We start from the raw sequence: 17,639 nt of genomic DNA, 5'->3' as shown, positions 1-17,639 counted from the left end.
TACAGTCAGGCCAGCTGGGTGCGCTGGCTCGGTACACCAGCTTGGGAATGTGCACCTAAACATGTTAACTGTCCTCACCTCGGAACACGTGTTGTCTCTGCATCTGTTTAGATCTTGCTTAATTTCTTTCAAGAATGTTTTATAGTTTTCAGAATGTTTTGCCCCTTTTTAGTTAAATTTATTCCTAGTTTCTTCCTTTTAATGCTCTGGTAAATGGAATCGGTTTCTTAATTTTATTTTTGGTTTCCTTATTGCAAGTGAATAGAAATACAATTGATATTTTGATCTTGTATCCTTCAGCCTTGAACTCTTTTGTTAGTTCTAATTGTTTTTTAGTGTATTCATTGGGATTTTTTACATACAAGATATTATCTGCAAATAGATAATAGTTTCTTTCTTTTTAACTGGATGCCTTTTATTTCATTTTCTTGCCTCATTTTCCTGAATAGAACCTCTGGTATAATGTTGAAGAGCAGTGCTGCGCTCACTTCCCAGTCGTAGGGTATAAAGTTTCCAGTCTTCTAGCCCTTCCCCATTAAGCAGGATGTTAGCTGTGGGTGTTCGTATATGCCGTTTATCAGGTTGAGGAGGTTCCCTCCTATTCCTAGTTTGCTGAGAGCTTCTATCCTGGAAGGTGCTGCATTTTGTCAAGTGCATTCACTGGGCGTATTGAGATGATCATGCGGTTTCCGTTTTTGATACTGCCAGTACAGTGTATTGAGGATTGGATATTTAGCTAAGCTTGCATTCTTGGAATAAACCCCACATGGTAATGACATATGATCCTTTTTAAATGTGCTTTATTCAGTTTACTAGTGTTTTGTTGGTGGTTACTGCACCTGCATTCATCAGAAGCATTGCTCTGTAGTTTTCTCTTCTTGTCATTTTGTCTGAGTTTGGTTTGTCTGGCCTTGGGAAGTGTTCCCATTTCTTCTATTTGGGATTCCTTTTTTAAAGTATCTTTTAGATACTGTTTTACAGTTATGTGCAAACCTATATGTGGTTCTTTGGTCAAAACTGAAAAACTGGATACGTTCAGATAAGAGGTCATCCCTGTCTGTTCTGCTTTGACCCCTCCCCACCTCTGTAGTAATACATCTCCATAGCTTTGGCTTTCCCTTTTGTGTCGTTTCACTCTTTGATATGAGCAAATACATATATATATATGCACACACACACACTCCCACCTGCATGTTTAATTTCTCCCCCTCTTGGGTCAGAAGTGGCACAGCCATTGTACCCATGGCTCTTTTTCCAGTAAGCAGTGTGTCTTGGAAGTCACTCCACAGCCCTCAGGCAGTTGTCTCTGCAGGACATGTGGGAGCATAAAACAACTGAGCCAGGACTGTGCAGAGGGAGCTTAATAACCCATGTGGAAAGTTAGATTGTTTTGCAGCCTTTAAATTTCTTAGATCCCAGAAAGAAAGGAACTAACATTTAGAAGGAGTTTCTAACGCAGAGGCCCCGCAGGTTATCTCACAGAAAACAGGCTCCCCATAAACTAAAGAATGAAGGCTGTTTAAGGCTGTCCCCGCCACAGTGGTGCCCCAACCCCAAAAGGTGGGTAAAAGCAAGATCAGATATTTCTGTAGGACAAACAACTGAAAAGGCTTGCTCTCCCTAGATAGATAATGTAGCTGCTTTTCTGAGAAGAATAATGGGCTAGAATCCTAACAACTTGTCAGCCTAGAAGTTGACAGACACCCACCCAATCGAGGCCCAGAACACACTCAGCAGGACCCTTCTCTCCCAACACCCTTCCCTCCCCATGTGGGTTTTTCCTTTTAAAAATGCTGCTCTCAGATAGAGGGCTGGAGCCATTTTTCCTTTCTTTCTTTTCTGATGGCTCCCACCTGCTTTCTTCTGCTTTCTTCCTCTAATAAACCTTAAACTCTCTACTTAAACCATGACTTGCTGCGTTTGTGTGGATTCTTGAACGGCTCTGAACCTAACAAAATTTTTTCTCAAGATGTTGAAAACTCCTGTGATTGTTGATTATAACTGTATAGGGAAATGAAGAAACAACTTAAGATATTGTTTATTTACTATGCTGTAATTTAAAACATTGGAAATATGGAGAATTAAAGTGTTTTGTTTATTTTGAAAATCTTACCAAGAATGGTTGAGTGGTGCTTGCTTTCTTCTATAAGTTAGCAGTCTGAGCAAGCATCTTTTCTGTGCACAGTGTCACACTTCTCTCTATGTTTTGACCAGCTTTCAGCAGCTTTGTGCCGTGAAACATCTCTGAGTGTCCCTTTAGGGTGAAGTTGTTTGACCGGTGTCAATTCCTATGGGACATGTCATCCTTTTGCTACAACCTCAGTCAGTGGTTTTTTTGGATGCCATTTATGTTCCCTCGGAGCCCTGGAAGTAACGTGCAGTGTGGTGAGAGCCTCCACACACCTTCCTTGCTGCCACTTGCTGTCGCGCGGCTTGAGTTTCTGTTGTGTGCTTTACGGCCTATTTCTTGCACATCTCAGCTAACAAATTTGCATCCCCTTCGGTTGTAGCGTCAGCGTCCTGTCTGACATTCTGTCTTAGATAATAGGCTTTAAAAAGTTGAAGCAATTCCTTGGCCTGCTGGCTGGATTAGTGAGGTTGTGTTTGGTGGTAGATAGCACACTTTTGCCTTGCACTCGAGTCCCTAAGAGAACCCAGGTGTACTGGGGTTAACTTTAAAAGCTGAATGCTGGGGCTTGCAGTGTCTGCCCCTGCAGAGATGGGGAGCAGAGCTATGTGCTTTCTGCCGTGTGCCCTGTGAGGATGGGCAGCAGAGCGTAGCAGCCAGAGTCCAGAGACCCTGGAAGCCGTGGAGCTCGGTCACTGCTCACAGCTTGCTGTCTAAAGAGTCGGCGGCCACTCATGCTCTACCGTGGTGACTGAGGTGAGCCATGCTGGCAGGAGACCGCTGTGGCGTCACGGCACCAGGCCAAGGCAGAGAGCTTGCACTGCATGTGCACACACACTCGTCCTCTTCCAGGACACTGTCCTTACACACACACTCCCTCCCTTCCCAGGGACGCTGCCGAGGCACACAGAGCCAGCACTGCGTGTGCACACACACTCCTCTTCCAGGGACACTGTCCTTACACACACACTCCCTCCCTTCCCAGGGACACTGCCGAGGCACACAGAGTCAGCACTGCCCGTGCACACACACTCCTCCTCTTCCAGGACACTGCCCTTACACGCATACTCCCTCCCTTCCCAGGGATGCTGCTGAGGCACACAGAGCCAGCACTGCGTGTGCACACACACTCCTCCTCCTTCCTCTTGCTCTCCACCATGTGGTGAGCCTTGGTTTCACCTTTGCTGGTCCCAACTGGAGAGTAATGTCCAGCCCCACTGGGTGGTCACAGCCACACTGCAGTCCGTGGCCGGGGCAGGTGTCCTCCCCCATTTTTTGTCCATGTGTCTTTCGGTCAGGGCGTGTGTGGTTTTGCTAGAGACTCTCGGATTCCCCTCCCTGAGGATGGTGCTGCCCTGAGTTCTCACTGTCCGGGGAGGATGGCCTGGCCTGGCTGACCTGCATCGCTGAACCAGGAGGCGGCCAGGGTTCCTGCTGGCCCTGACCAGCTGCTGACAATTCATGTCTCAGCACTTTGCGTTCCTTGCGCTGAAGGAGTTTGCTGATTCGCTGATACTGTAGGGTGAAAGCTTAGCCACTCTTGGCAGGTGAGATGGTGTGCGCTCCATGTTCCTCTGACTGGTCTTGTCCAGTTTGTCAGTCAAGGCTGACTGAATGGGCCAAGTCGTTTCTTTCATTGTTTTCTCTGAGACAGTTTGAGAAAGAGAGGACTATCAACCTGTGACAGTTGGGTTGTTGGGTTCCTGTGTCCAGTTTGCCAGGGGATGGTGCCCAGGTGTCTGGTCAAGCAAGCACTGGCTTAACCATTACTGCAAGGACATTTGTGGCTGGTTAATAAGCCAGAAGGCTGGTTTATTAAATCATCAGTCAGTTGGCTGCAGCTGTGGCTGATGACATCAACAAAGGGTGTGTCTTCCAAATGAGAGAATGCAGTCAGCTGGTTTTAATCCAAGCACTTGACAACTTTTAAGGGAGAAGAGAGAACCTTCACTTCTTCAGCTGGCCATTCTCTCCTGGGGAGATTATGGAAGACCTTCATCAGAGTTGCTAGCTCACTGCCTGCCCTATGGAATTTGGACTCATGCATCCCCACAGTTGCATGAGACGTTTGTATAAAATCTCATGTTTACTGATATCTCCTGTAGGTTCTGTTTCCCTAGAGAACCCTAATACACTACTGGGCCTGCTCTCTCCGTAACTCCTAATTTCCTTTAAGTGCTGTTGGTTTATTCAAGTTTTTCATTTCTTGAGTCAATTTTGATCATTCATATTTTTTCTAAACAATTTTTTGCATAATGTGTAAAAAGTATGCTAAAGCATTTCATTTTCTTGTATGATTTTTTAAAATTTATATCATATCTGTATATATGACCCTTTTTCTATATAGGATAGTTTATTTCTGCTTTGTTCCCTTGATTAGTCATATTAGAGACTAATTTGTAATTCTTTTTTCAAATAAACATCTGTTTTAGTTTCTGGTTGCTAAAAGGACACACAGGTTGTCTTAACAACAGGAACTTACGGGCTCACAGTGGCAGAGGCTGGAGGGCTGGCTTCCTCCGGGGTCTCTGTCTTCTGGCTGTGGCCATCCATGGTCCTTGGCTTTCCCGTCACATGGCGATGCACATGGCGGTGTCTCCTTTCCCTCCTGAGTCCGCTGACTTCCAGTGTCCGGCTGCTCCATGGCTGCATTTTTGTGTCCACTTCCCTTGGCTTGTGAGGATCTGCCCTTTGGACCAAGGCCCCTCCTCCAGTGAGGGGGAGCGTCTTCTGAGTCCCATCCACAGGTGGGCTCCCACCACAGGAACAGGGCCGGGCCTGGGGGCCTGGTTCCGCCCCCAGCGCATCTTTCAGCCCTGTGGATTATTTCTGTCATTTTTTGTTTATCTCTTTCATGAACTTTTGCTCTCATCGTGATTATTTTCTTACACTCCTTTCTTTATTTTGTCATTCTGTTTCTAGCTTCTTTAGCTGAACACTTAATTCTTTCTTTTGGGGGGGGTGCTCTGCTTTATTGGGATAAAATTTACATACAATAAAGTTCACAAATGTTCAGTATACGGTTTGATACACTCGATAAATGCATAGCCCTGTGTATCCTCCACCACAGTTGAGACATGGAATATTTTCATCACCCCAGAACTTTCCCTTGTGCCCCTCTGTGGTCACCTGCTGTCCCCCTTCCTTGGACAACTGCTCGCTGTTACTTTGCTCTATTAAGTGTCTCATGAGGAGGGTAACAGTGTGTTGCTGTCTGCGCCGGGCCTCGCCGCGTTGGGGTCAGTGGCTGATTCCTTTTTGTTCTGGTAGCGTTCTGGTGGCATTCAGTCGTGTGGCTGGACCACAGTCAGTCAGTTCGTCTGTCTGCTCCTTTGTGGATGAAATGTGTGCTTGGTTCCAGTCCTTGTCTCTTTGAGTGAAGCTGCTGTACGTATTTGGACGCAGGATTGGTGGAGACGTTTGCCTTTTTCTCAGCTGAGGCGTTGAATTACCGGCTCATTTGGTGATTGTGTTTAATTTTGTAAGAAACTGCACGATGTCTTCCAGACTGGCTGTGCATGCTGCATGTCCAGCCTGCCACGGAGGAGAAGGCCACTTTTCCAATCTGCTGACACGTGGCATGGCTCATTTTAGCCATTCTTATGGGTGTGTGGTGACATGACTGGGGCTTCCTTTTTCATTTCCCTGATGGTTATGTCCAGTACTTCTTTATGGTTTTTTCATCCCTATCTTTTTTTTTTCTTTTCCTTTTTTGGCCACTTTCTTGAGAGGTGCAATAAATAGTACATGTTTGAAGTGTGTAATGTACTAAGCTCTGGTGTGTGTACTGTGTGAGACCATTACAGTCCAGATACTGAGTGTGTTCACTCCCACAAGTAGCTTCCCGGCCCCTTCCTAGTGCCATCTGTGCCGTGCCATGTCGTGTGTGCGTCCACCTCGGTTCTCCCAGGTCAAGGCCTTGCAGTGGGCGCCTGGGTCCTGCAGTCGTGCACGGGTGGCTTTAGGGAACTGCCGCTGCTCTCCAAGGGCGCCGGCCTGCTCTGCTCCAGTGGGGCACGGCTCCAGGCTCCGCGACCTCACCGCCTCACTGGCCGCTCTCTCATGGTGACCCCTCTAGTGGGGTGTCGGGGTGCCTTGTAACTGCAGTTCCCTCATGAACTGATGATGAACAGCTTCCGTGTGCATTTGCTGTCCGTAGATCTGCTTTGATCATGTGCTGTTCGCTCATTGCCATGTTGAAAATCAGGTTACTGCTATTCTCACCCTTGAGTTATGTGTGTTTTTTTGTATGTTCTAGATACAAGTTCTTTGTCAGATACATGTTTTGCAAATCTTTTTTTCCCAATCTGTAGCTTGTCTTTCAGTCTATTAACAGTGTCTTTGGAATTCAAAAGTTTTGTTTGTTTGTTTTAATGAAGTGGTAAAGTTTTTTATATAGTTTATGAATCTGTATCCTGTTTAAGAAATCTTAGCAAACCTAAGGTCACTAAGATTTTCTTTTATATTCTTCTAGAAGGTTGAAAGTTCTCTTACACACACAGTGTGCTCAATTGGAGTTAGTTTTTTATGTGGCACTTGGTATGAGTCAAGGTACTTTTTTTTTTCTTTTTGCAGATAGCTGTTCAGTTCTTCCAGTTCTTCCAGCCCCATTTGTTAACAAGTTTATCCTTTTCCCATTGAATTAACTTGGCATCTTTTTCAAAAATATATTGATCGTGTATGTGTGAGTCTACTTCTGGACCCCATAGATCAATTTGGGGGGAATCAACATCTTTACAATTGTGAGTATTCTGACTCATGAACACAGAATACTGCTCCCTTTATTTAACCTCCTTTAATTTCTCTCACAACTATTTTGTAGTTTTTAGTGTATAGTCTTGCTCATATTTTATCAGCTTTGTACCCAAGTGTTTTGTGTTTTTTACGATATTGTAAACGGCATTTTTTTCCTTCAACTTGTGATTGTTCTGTGTAAATATATGGAAATGCTATTGATTTTTATATATTGACTGTGTATCTTGTATCCTAGCTTTAGGTTCACTAACAGTTTCTAATGTTCTATTAGATGACATGATCTTCAAATAATGAAAGGCAATTTAACATTCTCCTTTCTGACCTGTGCGTCTTTCCTTTTCTTAACTTACTGCTCTGGCTAGCGTCTCCAGTGCAGGGTTCAGGAGAAGAGCTGAGAGCAGACATCCCAACCATTTCTCCAGCTTGGGCTGAAAGTCTCCAGCTGCCCACCACGAGGAGGGATGTAATTAATTGTCCGTAGATGCCCCTATCAGGTCAGGGGTTCCCTTCTGTTTCCGGTTTCCTGAGGACTCTTTTAGTATTATTTTTAAATTTTGAATGTATGTTGGAATCTCAAATGCTATTTCTGCATGTATTGAGATGATCATGTGTTTTTCTTTTTTAGTTTGGTAATGAAGTGAATTAAATTGACATTCCAATATTAAAGCAGCCTTGAATCCCTTGTCTCTGGATACACCCCATTTGATGGTGAAGTATGGTCCTCTCTCTGATTTTGGATCCTCATTGCTAACACCTTGTTAGGGCTTATACACGTTCATGAAGGATAATTGGCCTGTAATTTTCCTTTCTTACAAATCTTGTAACTTTCGTCTGGTTTGGTATCAGGGTAATTCTGTCCTCATGGAGTTGATTGGAAAGTGTTTCTTTTCTGAAGCCATTTGTTTAGAGTCAGTGTTACTTTTTATTTAAATTTCAGTAGAATTCACCAGTTAAACCAGTTGGAACCAGAGGTTTTCCTTTATGGGAAGACTTTTAACCACAGTTTCCATTTCCTTAGTAAACGCCGGTTATTTACATTTTCTTGAGTGAGCTTTGGGTTTGTATCTATCAGAGTATTTGCCCGGTTCATTTAGGCTGTGAAGCTGTCGGTGTCAAGTTGCTCTAAGGTTCCCTCGTTTTCCCCCGTGCTGCTGGTGGGCTGTGTAGTGAGGTTCCTTCTCTCATTTCTGAATTGGCATTCGTGTCTTCTCTCTTCTGTTCTTAATCAGTTTGGCCAGAATTTGTCAATTTTCTGGATCTTTTCCAAGAATCTGCTTATATTTTTGATGATTTTTATCTACTGATTTTTCTACTATTACATTACTTCCTGATATTTACTGTTTCCTTCTGGTTGCTGTAGGTTTAATTTGTTCTTTTTCCAGTTTCTTAATCTGGAAGCTTTGATCGTTAAACTGTTCTTGTTTTCTGGTGCAAGCATTTGAAGCTATACATTTCCTTCTGAGCACTGCTTTACCTGCATCCCACAAATTGATACATTGTTGCTTTCAGTTTCATTCAGGTCCAAAAAGCTTCTGATTTGTCTTGTACTTTCTCCTTGGCAGTGAGCTCTAGAATTTTGCTTAATTTTTGAAATTACAGGTTTTTGAGACAATTTTGTTCATGATTTATAATTTACTCCTTTTGTGCTCAGGGGACATTGTCTGTATGATTCCAGTCCTTTAAATTTTATTTAGATTATTTAATGAGCCAGAAGAAAGTGTATCTTGGTAAACATTTCACATTGCTTTGTAAAGAAGTGAACATTCTGCTCTCAAATGTCAATTTGCACAATTTGTCGATAGCGTTTTCACATCTTTTTCATTTTTAGACACTTTCAGTATACTTACTCTCTCAGTTATTGAGAAAGTGCTATCAAATCCACCAGTATATTTAGGAATTCTGTACTTGTCCTTTCATGTATCAGTTTCTGCTTCGTGTAGTTGAAGCCCGAGGTTGTGCAGCACAATTAGGACTTGCGTGTCCTTCGCACCATTGTAACCCTGGCAGTAGTCCCTGCTCTGAAAGCTGCTTCATCTGCGATCAGCATGTCCACAATGAAATAGTCTCAGCAGAGAAGAAAGTGCTCAGACAGAGCCAAGTGGCAACTCAGACGGACGTGGGACAGTCACACGGACTGCGCTGGGGAAAAGTAGGGTCTGTGAGGTCACACACGGGCACAGTCCATTGATGAGCCATTCTGGATGGGCAGAAAACTATAAAAACTTAGGGTGGTGAACAGATTAGTGTGGGGTGTGGCGACTAAAGGGGTGCACCGGGAACTGTAGGTGAGGCCTGTCCTTGTCACCGTGTAATGGGGTGCATGGGGAACTGTGGGTGAGGCCTGTCCTTGTCACCGTGTAATGGGGTGCACGGGGAACTGTGGGCGGGGCCTGTCCTGTCACCGTGTAATGGGGTGCACGGGGAAGTGTGGGCGGGGCCTTCCTGTCACCGTGTAATGGGGTGCACGGGGAAGTGTGGGCGGGGCCTGTCCTGTCACCGTGTAATGGGGTGCACCAGGAAGTGTGGGCGGGGCCTGTCCTGTCACCGTGTAATGGGGTGCACGGGGAAGTGTGGGCGGGGCCTGTCCTGTCACCATGTAATGGGGTGCACGGGGAACTGTGGGCGGGGCCTGTGCCTGTCACCGTGTAATGGGGTGCACGGGGAACTGTGGGCGGGGCCTGTGCCTGTCACCGTGTAATGGGGTGCACGGGGAACTGTGGGCGGGGCCTGTGCCTGTCACCGTGTAATGGGGTGCACGGAGAACTGTGGGCGGGGCCTGTGCCTGTCACCGTGTAATGGGGTACACAGGGAACAATGGGTGAAGGCCCCCTTCTGGGTCATGACTGCATTTGTCTGTACAACACAAAGCATGACTCTTACTGCAAGTAAAATAAGTATAAATGTTTCTAAGAAGTGAAATCATGTGATGTAATGTGATGTATCCTTTCCTTTTGAGTGACCATTTTAAAGTGTCTTTTAAAGCTGCATCTTTAGTGTTTAGAGCCAATTGCTCCCAGTCAGTTCAGAATACCAGCAGTCACCCTGAGTCAGACTTCCCGTTGAAGGCAGCTCTCCCGGTGAGCTCTGGAATGGACTGGAATGGCTGCTGGTCCCTGGTCTGTGGCCTGAGCAGTGCTGGAGCTCCGGCCCTTACATTCTCCTGCTCAGCCCCGGTCAGGTGCACAGATCTGGGTGTTCCCAGATGTGCCTCATGTCTCGCAGCAGGTGGCAATTAGAGCAGAGCTGTCACCCCAGCTCTCAAGTCCTGTGACCCACGTGCCCACACTCAGAGCAGGACGCCAGTGTCTCCAGCATCCACTCAGTTGCCCTCTGCCCTCTCCCCGCCGTGCCCTCCGGTCTGCCCTGTCCTGCACCTGGGGGTTGGTTCTAAGGCACTTATGCTCCCTTCTGTGGGCTTCTGCAGCTCAGGATTCCCTTTGGGCATCCATGCTTGCATGTTGCGTTGGGTTCTGCTCTTTGCTGAATTTTACTCCTCTGTGAGTTTCTCACTCGACTGCCCAGGACACTGGGCTTTTTCAGCCTGGGGGACATTACAGCTGCCCCTGCTGCGATCATTTCTGCTCGTGTCTTGTGGGCCCTGCACGCCCTTCTGTACGTTTTCTCCAGGGAGGAGCAGGCATGAGTCCCAGGGTTGACAGGTGGGCGACAGGACACGGGAACCGTTGTCTCATGTGATGCCCACTTCACTGTCCCCCCAGCACTGGGCAAGAGGCCCTGTAGCTTGATGTTCTGTCAACACTTGGTATTCTTACGTGTTGTGCGTTTAGCCGTTTCTGAGGGTGTTATTGTTGGCGTCTTGTTAGGCTTTTCATTTACGTCTCCCTCCTGGGTTGACGTGGAGTGCGTTTCCACTGCCTTTTGGTCATTCTCATGTTCTTCTGCCTGCGGGTCACACATGTTCTTTTTCCCTTATGGTTATCGGGTTTTCTGCCCTGCTTGCTAAACCTTTAGTTCACTCCAAAGCATGAACAGTTTCTATGTTTCCTTCTTGGAGTTCGCTATTTGGTCTTTCATGTCAGGACTGTGAGCCATGTTTCAGTTTCTGTGTATGAGGAACTCGGGGCTGCTGGTTTCCTCGGGTGGGAACTCCGTGGGCCCAGCAGTGGGCACGCTCCATTTTCCTCCTGCAGGGCAGCCGTGCCTGTCTCCTGGGACCAGTGAGTGTCTATGCTCCTTCCAGACAGTCCTCTCCATCGGGCCCTGTCCTGGTCACCCGCTGTCTTGTCCCATCCGTGCTCCTCCTCCCACACTCTCCTCCCCGTCGGGCCCTGTCCTGGTCACCCGCTGTCCTGTCCCGTCCGTGCTCCTCCTCCCACACTCTCCTCCCCGTCGGGCCCTGTCCTGATCACCCTCTGTCCTGTCCCGTCCGTGGTCCTCCTCCCACACTCTCCTCCCCGTCGGGCCCTGTCCTGATCACCCGCTGTCCTGTCCCGTCCGTGGTCCTCCTCCCACACTCTCCTCCCCGTCGGGCCCTGTCCTGGTCACCCGCTGTCCTGTCCCGTCCGTGCTCCTCCTCCCACACTCTCCTCCCCGTCGGGCCCTGTCCTGGTCACCCGCTGTCCTGTCCCGTCCGTGCTCCTCCTCCCACACTCTCCTCTCCGTCGGGCCCTGTCCTGGTCACCCGCTGTCCTGTCCCATCCGTGTTCCTCCTCCCACACTCTCCTCCCCGTTGGGCCCTGTCCTGGTCACCCACTGTCCTGTCCCGTCCGTGCTCCTCCTCCCACACTCTCCTCTCCGTCGGGCCCTGTCCTGGTCACCCGCTGTCCTGTCCCATCCGTGTTCCTCCTCCCACACTCTCCTCTCCATCGGGCCCTGTCCTGGTCACCCACTGTCCTGTCCCATCCGTGCTCCTCCTCCCACACTCTCCTCCGTCAGGCTCTGTCCTATCCTGGTACAGATGGCCTTGAAATCTGATGTTGTGTCCTTCACATTTGCTCCCCCACCTCACAAGCCTTCATCTTTTTGTGTAGGTTTTAGAAGCAGCTTGTCAATTTCTCACCAAAAAATCCCCACTGATGTTTGCTGGGATAGCATTGGATCTATAGAGCATTTTGGGAACAATTGATATTTTAACCATATTGTGTCTTCAAATCAAGTGGGATGGTTTCAAATCCATTTATTTGGGTTTTCTTTCATTTCTCCCAGCAGTGTCTTGTTTTCTTTGTGAGTCCTTACATAAATTTTGTTAGATTTAAGTTAATTTTTATGCTCTCAGTAGATGGTGCTTTTAAAATGTTCATTTTCTCCTTGTTTGTTACTGTTATATTAAAACGTAATTCATTTTTGAATATTGTATTTTAACCTAGCAACCTTGCCGTATTCATTTACTAATTCTATTATAAATCTTTGGGTTTTCTATAAATCACATCATGTGATTTGCACATTATGACCATTTTGCCTCTTCCTTTCCAATCTTGTAAACTTCACCTCTTTTTCTTGCCTTACTGTACTGGTTGGGACTCTGGTTGGAGTCGATTCCTTTCCTTGTCCGTGGCCTCACGGAGGGAGCGTTCAGTATTCCACCACCAAGTGCGATGCTGGACGTAAGGTTTCTGTAGATAGCCCCGATGGGAAGGGTGCTGCTTTCTAGGATTAGTTTCAGGGTGTGTTTGTTTTTTCTAATCGTGCCCTTTAATATGTGTGTGTGTTGCTGAGAGATACTGGCCTGTCAACTTCCTTGTGACCATCACAGGCTTCAACATCCAGGTCACGTGTCCTCATAACAAGAGGTGGGAAATGTCTTCTTTATTCTTCAGAAGAGTCTGTAGAGGATTGATACCATGTCTTCCTTACATGTGTGGAAGAATTCACTCATGAAGCCTTCTGGGGCTGGAATTTTCTTGGTGCAAAAGTTTTTAAGGCATGGATTCAGTTTTCGAAGAAATACAGAATTGTTCAGATTTTGTATTCTTGTGTCAGTTTTGGTGAGATATGTTGATCAGTCCATTTCACCTAATCAGTCCATTTCATCTAAGTTGTCAAATTTTTGGTATAAAATTATTTGTAATATCCGCTTAGTTTTGCTGATGTTCTGCATCTGTAGTGATATTCCCTCATTTCTCACCTTGGTAATTTGTGTTTTCTTTGTTTTATTCTTGAAAAGTCTTTATATAGCTTTATCAATTTTTACAAATCTTTTCAAGTAATTGATATTTGCGTTTGTCGATTATTGAATATTTGCTTTATCATTTTATTTTTTTACATTTTTGAGATGGAAGCGTAGATAATTGATTTCAACCTCTTTTGTGGTATATGTATTTCAAGTTGTAAGTTTGTCTGTAGTTACAGCTTTAGCTGCATGCTGTGAATTTTAATGCGTGATATTTTCATTATTGTTGCATTCAGCTTATTTTCTAATTCCCATTGGCATTTATTCTTTCATTGTTGGGCGCAATTTAGACATATGTTGCCTAATTTCCAAACATTTGGAGATTTGCTGGTTACCCTTTGTTATAGATTTCTAATTCACCTTCAGTGTGGTTAGAGGAGATAGTCTGTGTGAGTTCAGTTCTTTGAAATCTTTGAAGACTTGCTTTATATTCTAGAATATGTGATTTTGCATTTGTTTAGAGCAGCATTCTGTGTGTATCAGTTAGGTCCAGTTGATCAGTTGTATTCACATTTTCCACGTTAACTAAGTTTTAGCTCTTTTCTCTTATTACTTGAGAGGTGGGTTAAAATCTGCAACTCTGTACATTTATTTTTGCTTTTAGTGTTGTCAATTTTGCCATGTAATTTTTTAATTACATACGTACAAATTTAGGATTTTTTGTATCTTCCAAATGCATCTTCCAAATGAATTATGGTATATTCTTCTTCATTTCTGGTAATTAGTTTCTTGGTTTAAAACCTTTGTTGGATGTTAACATAGGTCCACCAGTTTACCTTGGGTTAGTGTTTGCTCTATTGTTTTCTTTAATCAGCCTTACTATTCCTGATATCAGGAGGACATCTCTTGGTGTTTTGTTGTTGTTTCATCCTATTTGACCATGTTTAACTTTTAACTGGAATGTTCCTTTCATCTAAGGCAGCGGGTGCCCGGGCTGGGGGCACTGCTGAGGGGACAGGCCTCCTCTCGGGGTGGTGGAATTCTGCAAGGCCGCAGAGGTGATGGTGGCGCAGCCTGGGTGGCTAAAGGCCTTGAACCATCCCCCGTACAGTGGTCAGCTCTTCGTTGTGTGGATCCCACCGCAACTGTGACAGAGCCTTGTGGCCCCAAAGCCTGGACTCCTCGCCGTGGGGTCTGATGCTGCGGAGCCCGCATGCGTCTCTGCTGGGCACCTGCCTCCTGGCTGAGGTCCCCGAGCTGGGCAGCAGGAGCCCAGCTCAGCCTCCAGCCCCTCAACGCTGCTGAGCCTCTTCACCTTCTGCCCTCCACGGCCCTACCTTGACCTCTGACCCCTCGCAGCTGCTGACCCAATCCCACCCTCTGCCCCTCACAACTCCTGACCCAAACCCACCCTCTGTCCCCCACAACTCCTGACCCGACCCCATCCCGGACCCCCCTCTGCCAGGGTCTGGCTGCTTTTCTGCAGGCTCCCACAGCCTGGCCTTGAGCACATTCTGGTCACTTGAGAGGCCCTTGCCCTCCCATTTTCCACCCTGGTCTCCGTGGCTGCTTCCTCCCTGGCAGGGGCCCCACAGGGCTGGTGCTTTGATGGGCCTGACTCTACCCCTGCTCTTGGGTGGCGAGTCTGCCCCTTCTGCAGGGATTCTCCTGCCCACTCAGGAGTGGGAAGTCGGCGGGACTTTGCCTGGGGGAGCTGCCATGCGATGCTCCCTTCACAGACCCCTGCTACCGCCCACCCCTCAGGCCCCTCGGCCAGGCTTTTCCTGGGGCCAGCTCTGGCCTTTGGTGGGAGCTCTCCAGCTCCTTGTGCTGCTCTGTCCTCATCCCTCTGTAGTCACAGGCCTCAAAGACCCTGAGCGTGTGGCTCAGTCTGAGAGGGTCCGTGAAGGGCCGAGAAGGGCCCGGAGGCCAGGGAACCTGGGGCTTCCTCGGCTGCTCAGTGGAGATGGGTGCCCAGGCGGAGCTGCCCCTGGAGCAGGCACTGGTCATCCATGTACCCTGCCCCTTCGCCCCAGGACATCTCAGACTGGGGGGCACAGGTAGGCGACTTGTAGGACCAACCGTGTCTTAAAAACATCAGGGGCCTTTCAGTGTTTATTTACAGGATATGCTAGAGTTGTTGACTGTCCAAAGCAGCACGTTTGTCTGACTGAACAGTATGTGGTTTGTGGCCCCAGGATGCTGGCGACGGCTGCCATTCACGAGGAGACCACATGGTGGCCCTGACCCGCCACCCTCAGGGTGGCTGTGGGGTGATGCGTGCATCCCCTTTCCAGCTAGGGAGACTGAGGCTCAGGGGCCCCTGGGCCTGGCCTCCCATCCTCTCAGCTCTCTTCAGGCGAGGACATGGTTTACGCAGTGCGGCTCCTCTTAGGCTGCACAAAGATGCTGAAGGTCACATCCTGCCTTTCGTTTCTCATGGACAACTCTGTGCAGGCTTGGGGTGCTCAGTGGAGGCCGCGGGCCCCCGCGTTGCTCAGTGTCCCCGTCCTGCCCAAGCTCAGGGTGCTCGGTGGAGAACGGGGTGCCCCTGCGTTGCTGAGGGTCCCCTCCTGTCCGAATCTGTGTTGCAGGCCTGTGGCTGCCCGCTGTACTGGAAGGGGCCGCTGTTCTACAGCGCTGGGGGCGAGTGCACCGGCCACGTCTCCGTCCACAGGTTCATCGCCATGTGGAGGAAGTAAGTCCCCTTCCTGGGCAGCGGGCGGGTCTGGGGATGCCAAGGGCCTAGGGCTCCCTCCATGTGAATGTTCGTTTGTTGTGGGCTTTGCCGTCCTACCACCGCAGCAGCACAAGCAGGCGACTACGGACTGTCTGTGCAGAGCCCTGGGGCGCCTCACTTGTTTGCCCGGGCCATTGGGGCTGAGCCCACCCCCGAGCCGTCCACGTCCTGTCCTCACCCGCGGGCCCTGTGTCCTTTCAGGGTCCTGCAGAGCTGCCACGATGATGCCGCCAGGTTCACCCGTCTGCTCGTGAGCCCTGGGAGTGAGCACCTGGTGCAGGAGGACTTCGTCCCGTTTGTGCAGGTCCGTGCCGGGGGTGGGCAGAGGCCGCCTGCACAAGCGCTTTACTCACAGAACAGTCATTGCAGCGACTCCAGCACCATGTGGGTGTGACTTTACCTGCTGCACGAGACACAGGGCTCACAGGCACAACCTGCAGGCACTGCTTTCAGACGCTGCGAGCACCCGCGTTTCCAGAACATCCAGTCACACGAGTCCTCGGGAGGCTTGTGCGATTGGAATTCTCTGCAGAATGATTTTCTTCTTTCCGACTCAGTGGATCCTTACAGATGGAAGCTTGTCCAATGACACTGTGCTGCCCTTTCCTTAAACCTGCTGTGTGCTCTTTCAGCTCGCCTTCAGCTGGCTGCATGTCTGTGACTCACCTGTGCAGCTGAATGTGTGCTGCGTCCCGACCAGCACAGCGTCCTCAGGAGCTTGCGGGCGACGCCTGCCCACGTGCGCGAGCCCCCAGCCTTCTCCTCTCCCTCTGCACCCAGGACGTCGTGAACACACACCCGGGCCTGGCCTTCCTGAAGGACGCTCCGGAGTTCCACTCTCGGTACATCACCACCGTGAGTCACCTCCCAGGGGTGCGTGGCACAATTGTCGTCACCCTCGCGAGAGGTTCCCTTTCAGTCAGGCCAGGTTCAGAGCCTGTCAGTGTAAACAAAAATCCACGGTCCACGTGCTCCCAGCCTTACACAGCCTGTGTTTCTCATCCGCGAGAGAGCAGTCAGTCCAGCTTCATCGGTTCCTGTGGAATCGAGCAAGATGAAACTCAGCAGGCCCCCCAGAAAGGCCGGCTGTCCCAGTTCAGAGCTCAGCTACAGGCAGGTGCTGCTAAGGCTGTTTTCCGAAAGGCAAGCGTGTTGAGTGTGTCCTGAGCCCCCTCAGCAGGGAAGGACAAGCTTCGGGTTGCTCAGAGTGAGGACGTTTCCTTCGCTTTAGGTGAAAGCAGGCCATTTTGAGCATCACGTCCTAGGTGAGGGCAGGCCCCAGGGGTGCTGCCCCAGGACACAGTGTGGTCACTGGAGGTGCAGCCCTGCCCCTGGGAGGCGGGGTGTTCTAAGCGAAAGGACAGGCAGTGAATACCTGACACAGAACCACGAGTGGGAAGAGTTCCGGGGGAGCCAGACGCAGTTCAGGGCCCTCTGCGGTCACAGGAAGCAGATAGGAGCAAGACGACTGTGCCGCGTTGCTGAGAACGTGAATCCTCACTTCAGGCGAGTTCTTCTTAGTCCAGGATTTTCTTGGCAGCCCAGGATTTTCCAGTTTAGGGAATGTACACGGTGGGCCTCTGGAGGCAGCTGCGGTGTCCTCAGGGTCTCTCTCAAGCTGCTGCTGTGGTGACCTCGAGGGATTCCGTGGCTTTGAGATGGCCAGTCTGGTTTCTGGACCAGAGCAGAGGCCCGTCCTGGGGAGACGTCCATCTAGAGCTCGTGGGCATCCCCGAGGTGGTGTCCCCGTGGCTGACAGCTTTCATGCCCATTTGGCACAGCCCTGGAACCCTGTTCCCGCTTTAATAACAAGTAGCAGCTGATTGCAGAGAGATTAGGAAATCCTGAGAGTCAGATAAAAACTCCATCACACCAGCTCTCAGACAACCCCTGACAACAGGATACGTGGCCCAGAGATTTTTGCCAGATGCGTGAACATTTGTAAA

The 17,639-nt window shown here is 48.7% G+C and overlaps 1 protein-coding gene across 15 annotated transcripts in view; it reads left to right on the top strand.

Moving 5' to 3' along the window:
• LOC119504673 (serine/threonine-protein phosphatase 2A regulatory subunit B'' subunit beta-like) overlaps positions 1 to 17,639 on the top strand; it is a 49,094-nt gene that overhangs the window by 18,928 nt on the left and 12,527 nt on the right. For 5 of the 15 annotated variants that reach the window (XM_037797052.1, XM_037797059.1, XM_037797060.1 and 2 more), the window contains exons 3-5: positions 15,548 to 15,651; positions 15,895 to 15,997; positions 16,326 to 16,566. In XM_037797052.1, the coding sequence (XP_037652980.1) occupies positions 15,548 to 15,651; positions 15,895 to 15,997; positions 16,326 to 16,566 (448 nt within the window). The remainder of the gene's footprint in view (positions 1 to 15,547; positions 15,652 to 15,894; positions 15,998 to 16,325; positions 16,567 to 17,639) is intronic. The other 10 variants (XM_037797050.1, XM_037797054.1, XM_037797066.1 and 7 more) reach the window with 4 other exon arrangements.

This window comes from Choloepus didactylus, chromosome 10 (genome assembly GCF_015220235.1).
Source record: "Choloepus didactylus isolate mChoDid1 chromosome 10, mChoDid1.pri, whole genome shotgun sequence".
Taxonomy (NCBI): domain Eukaryota; kingdom Metazoa; phylum Chordata; class Mammalia; order Pilosa; family Megalonychidae; genus Choloepus; species Choloepus didactylus.
This window is presented reverse-complemented; position numbering and strand designations above follow the sequence as displayed.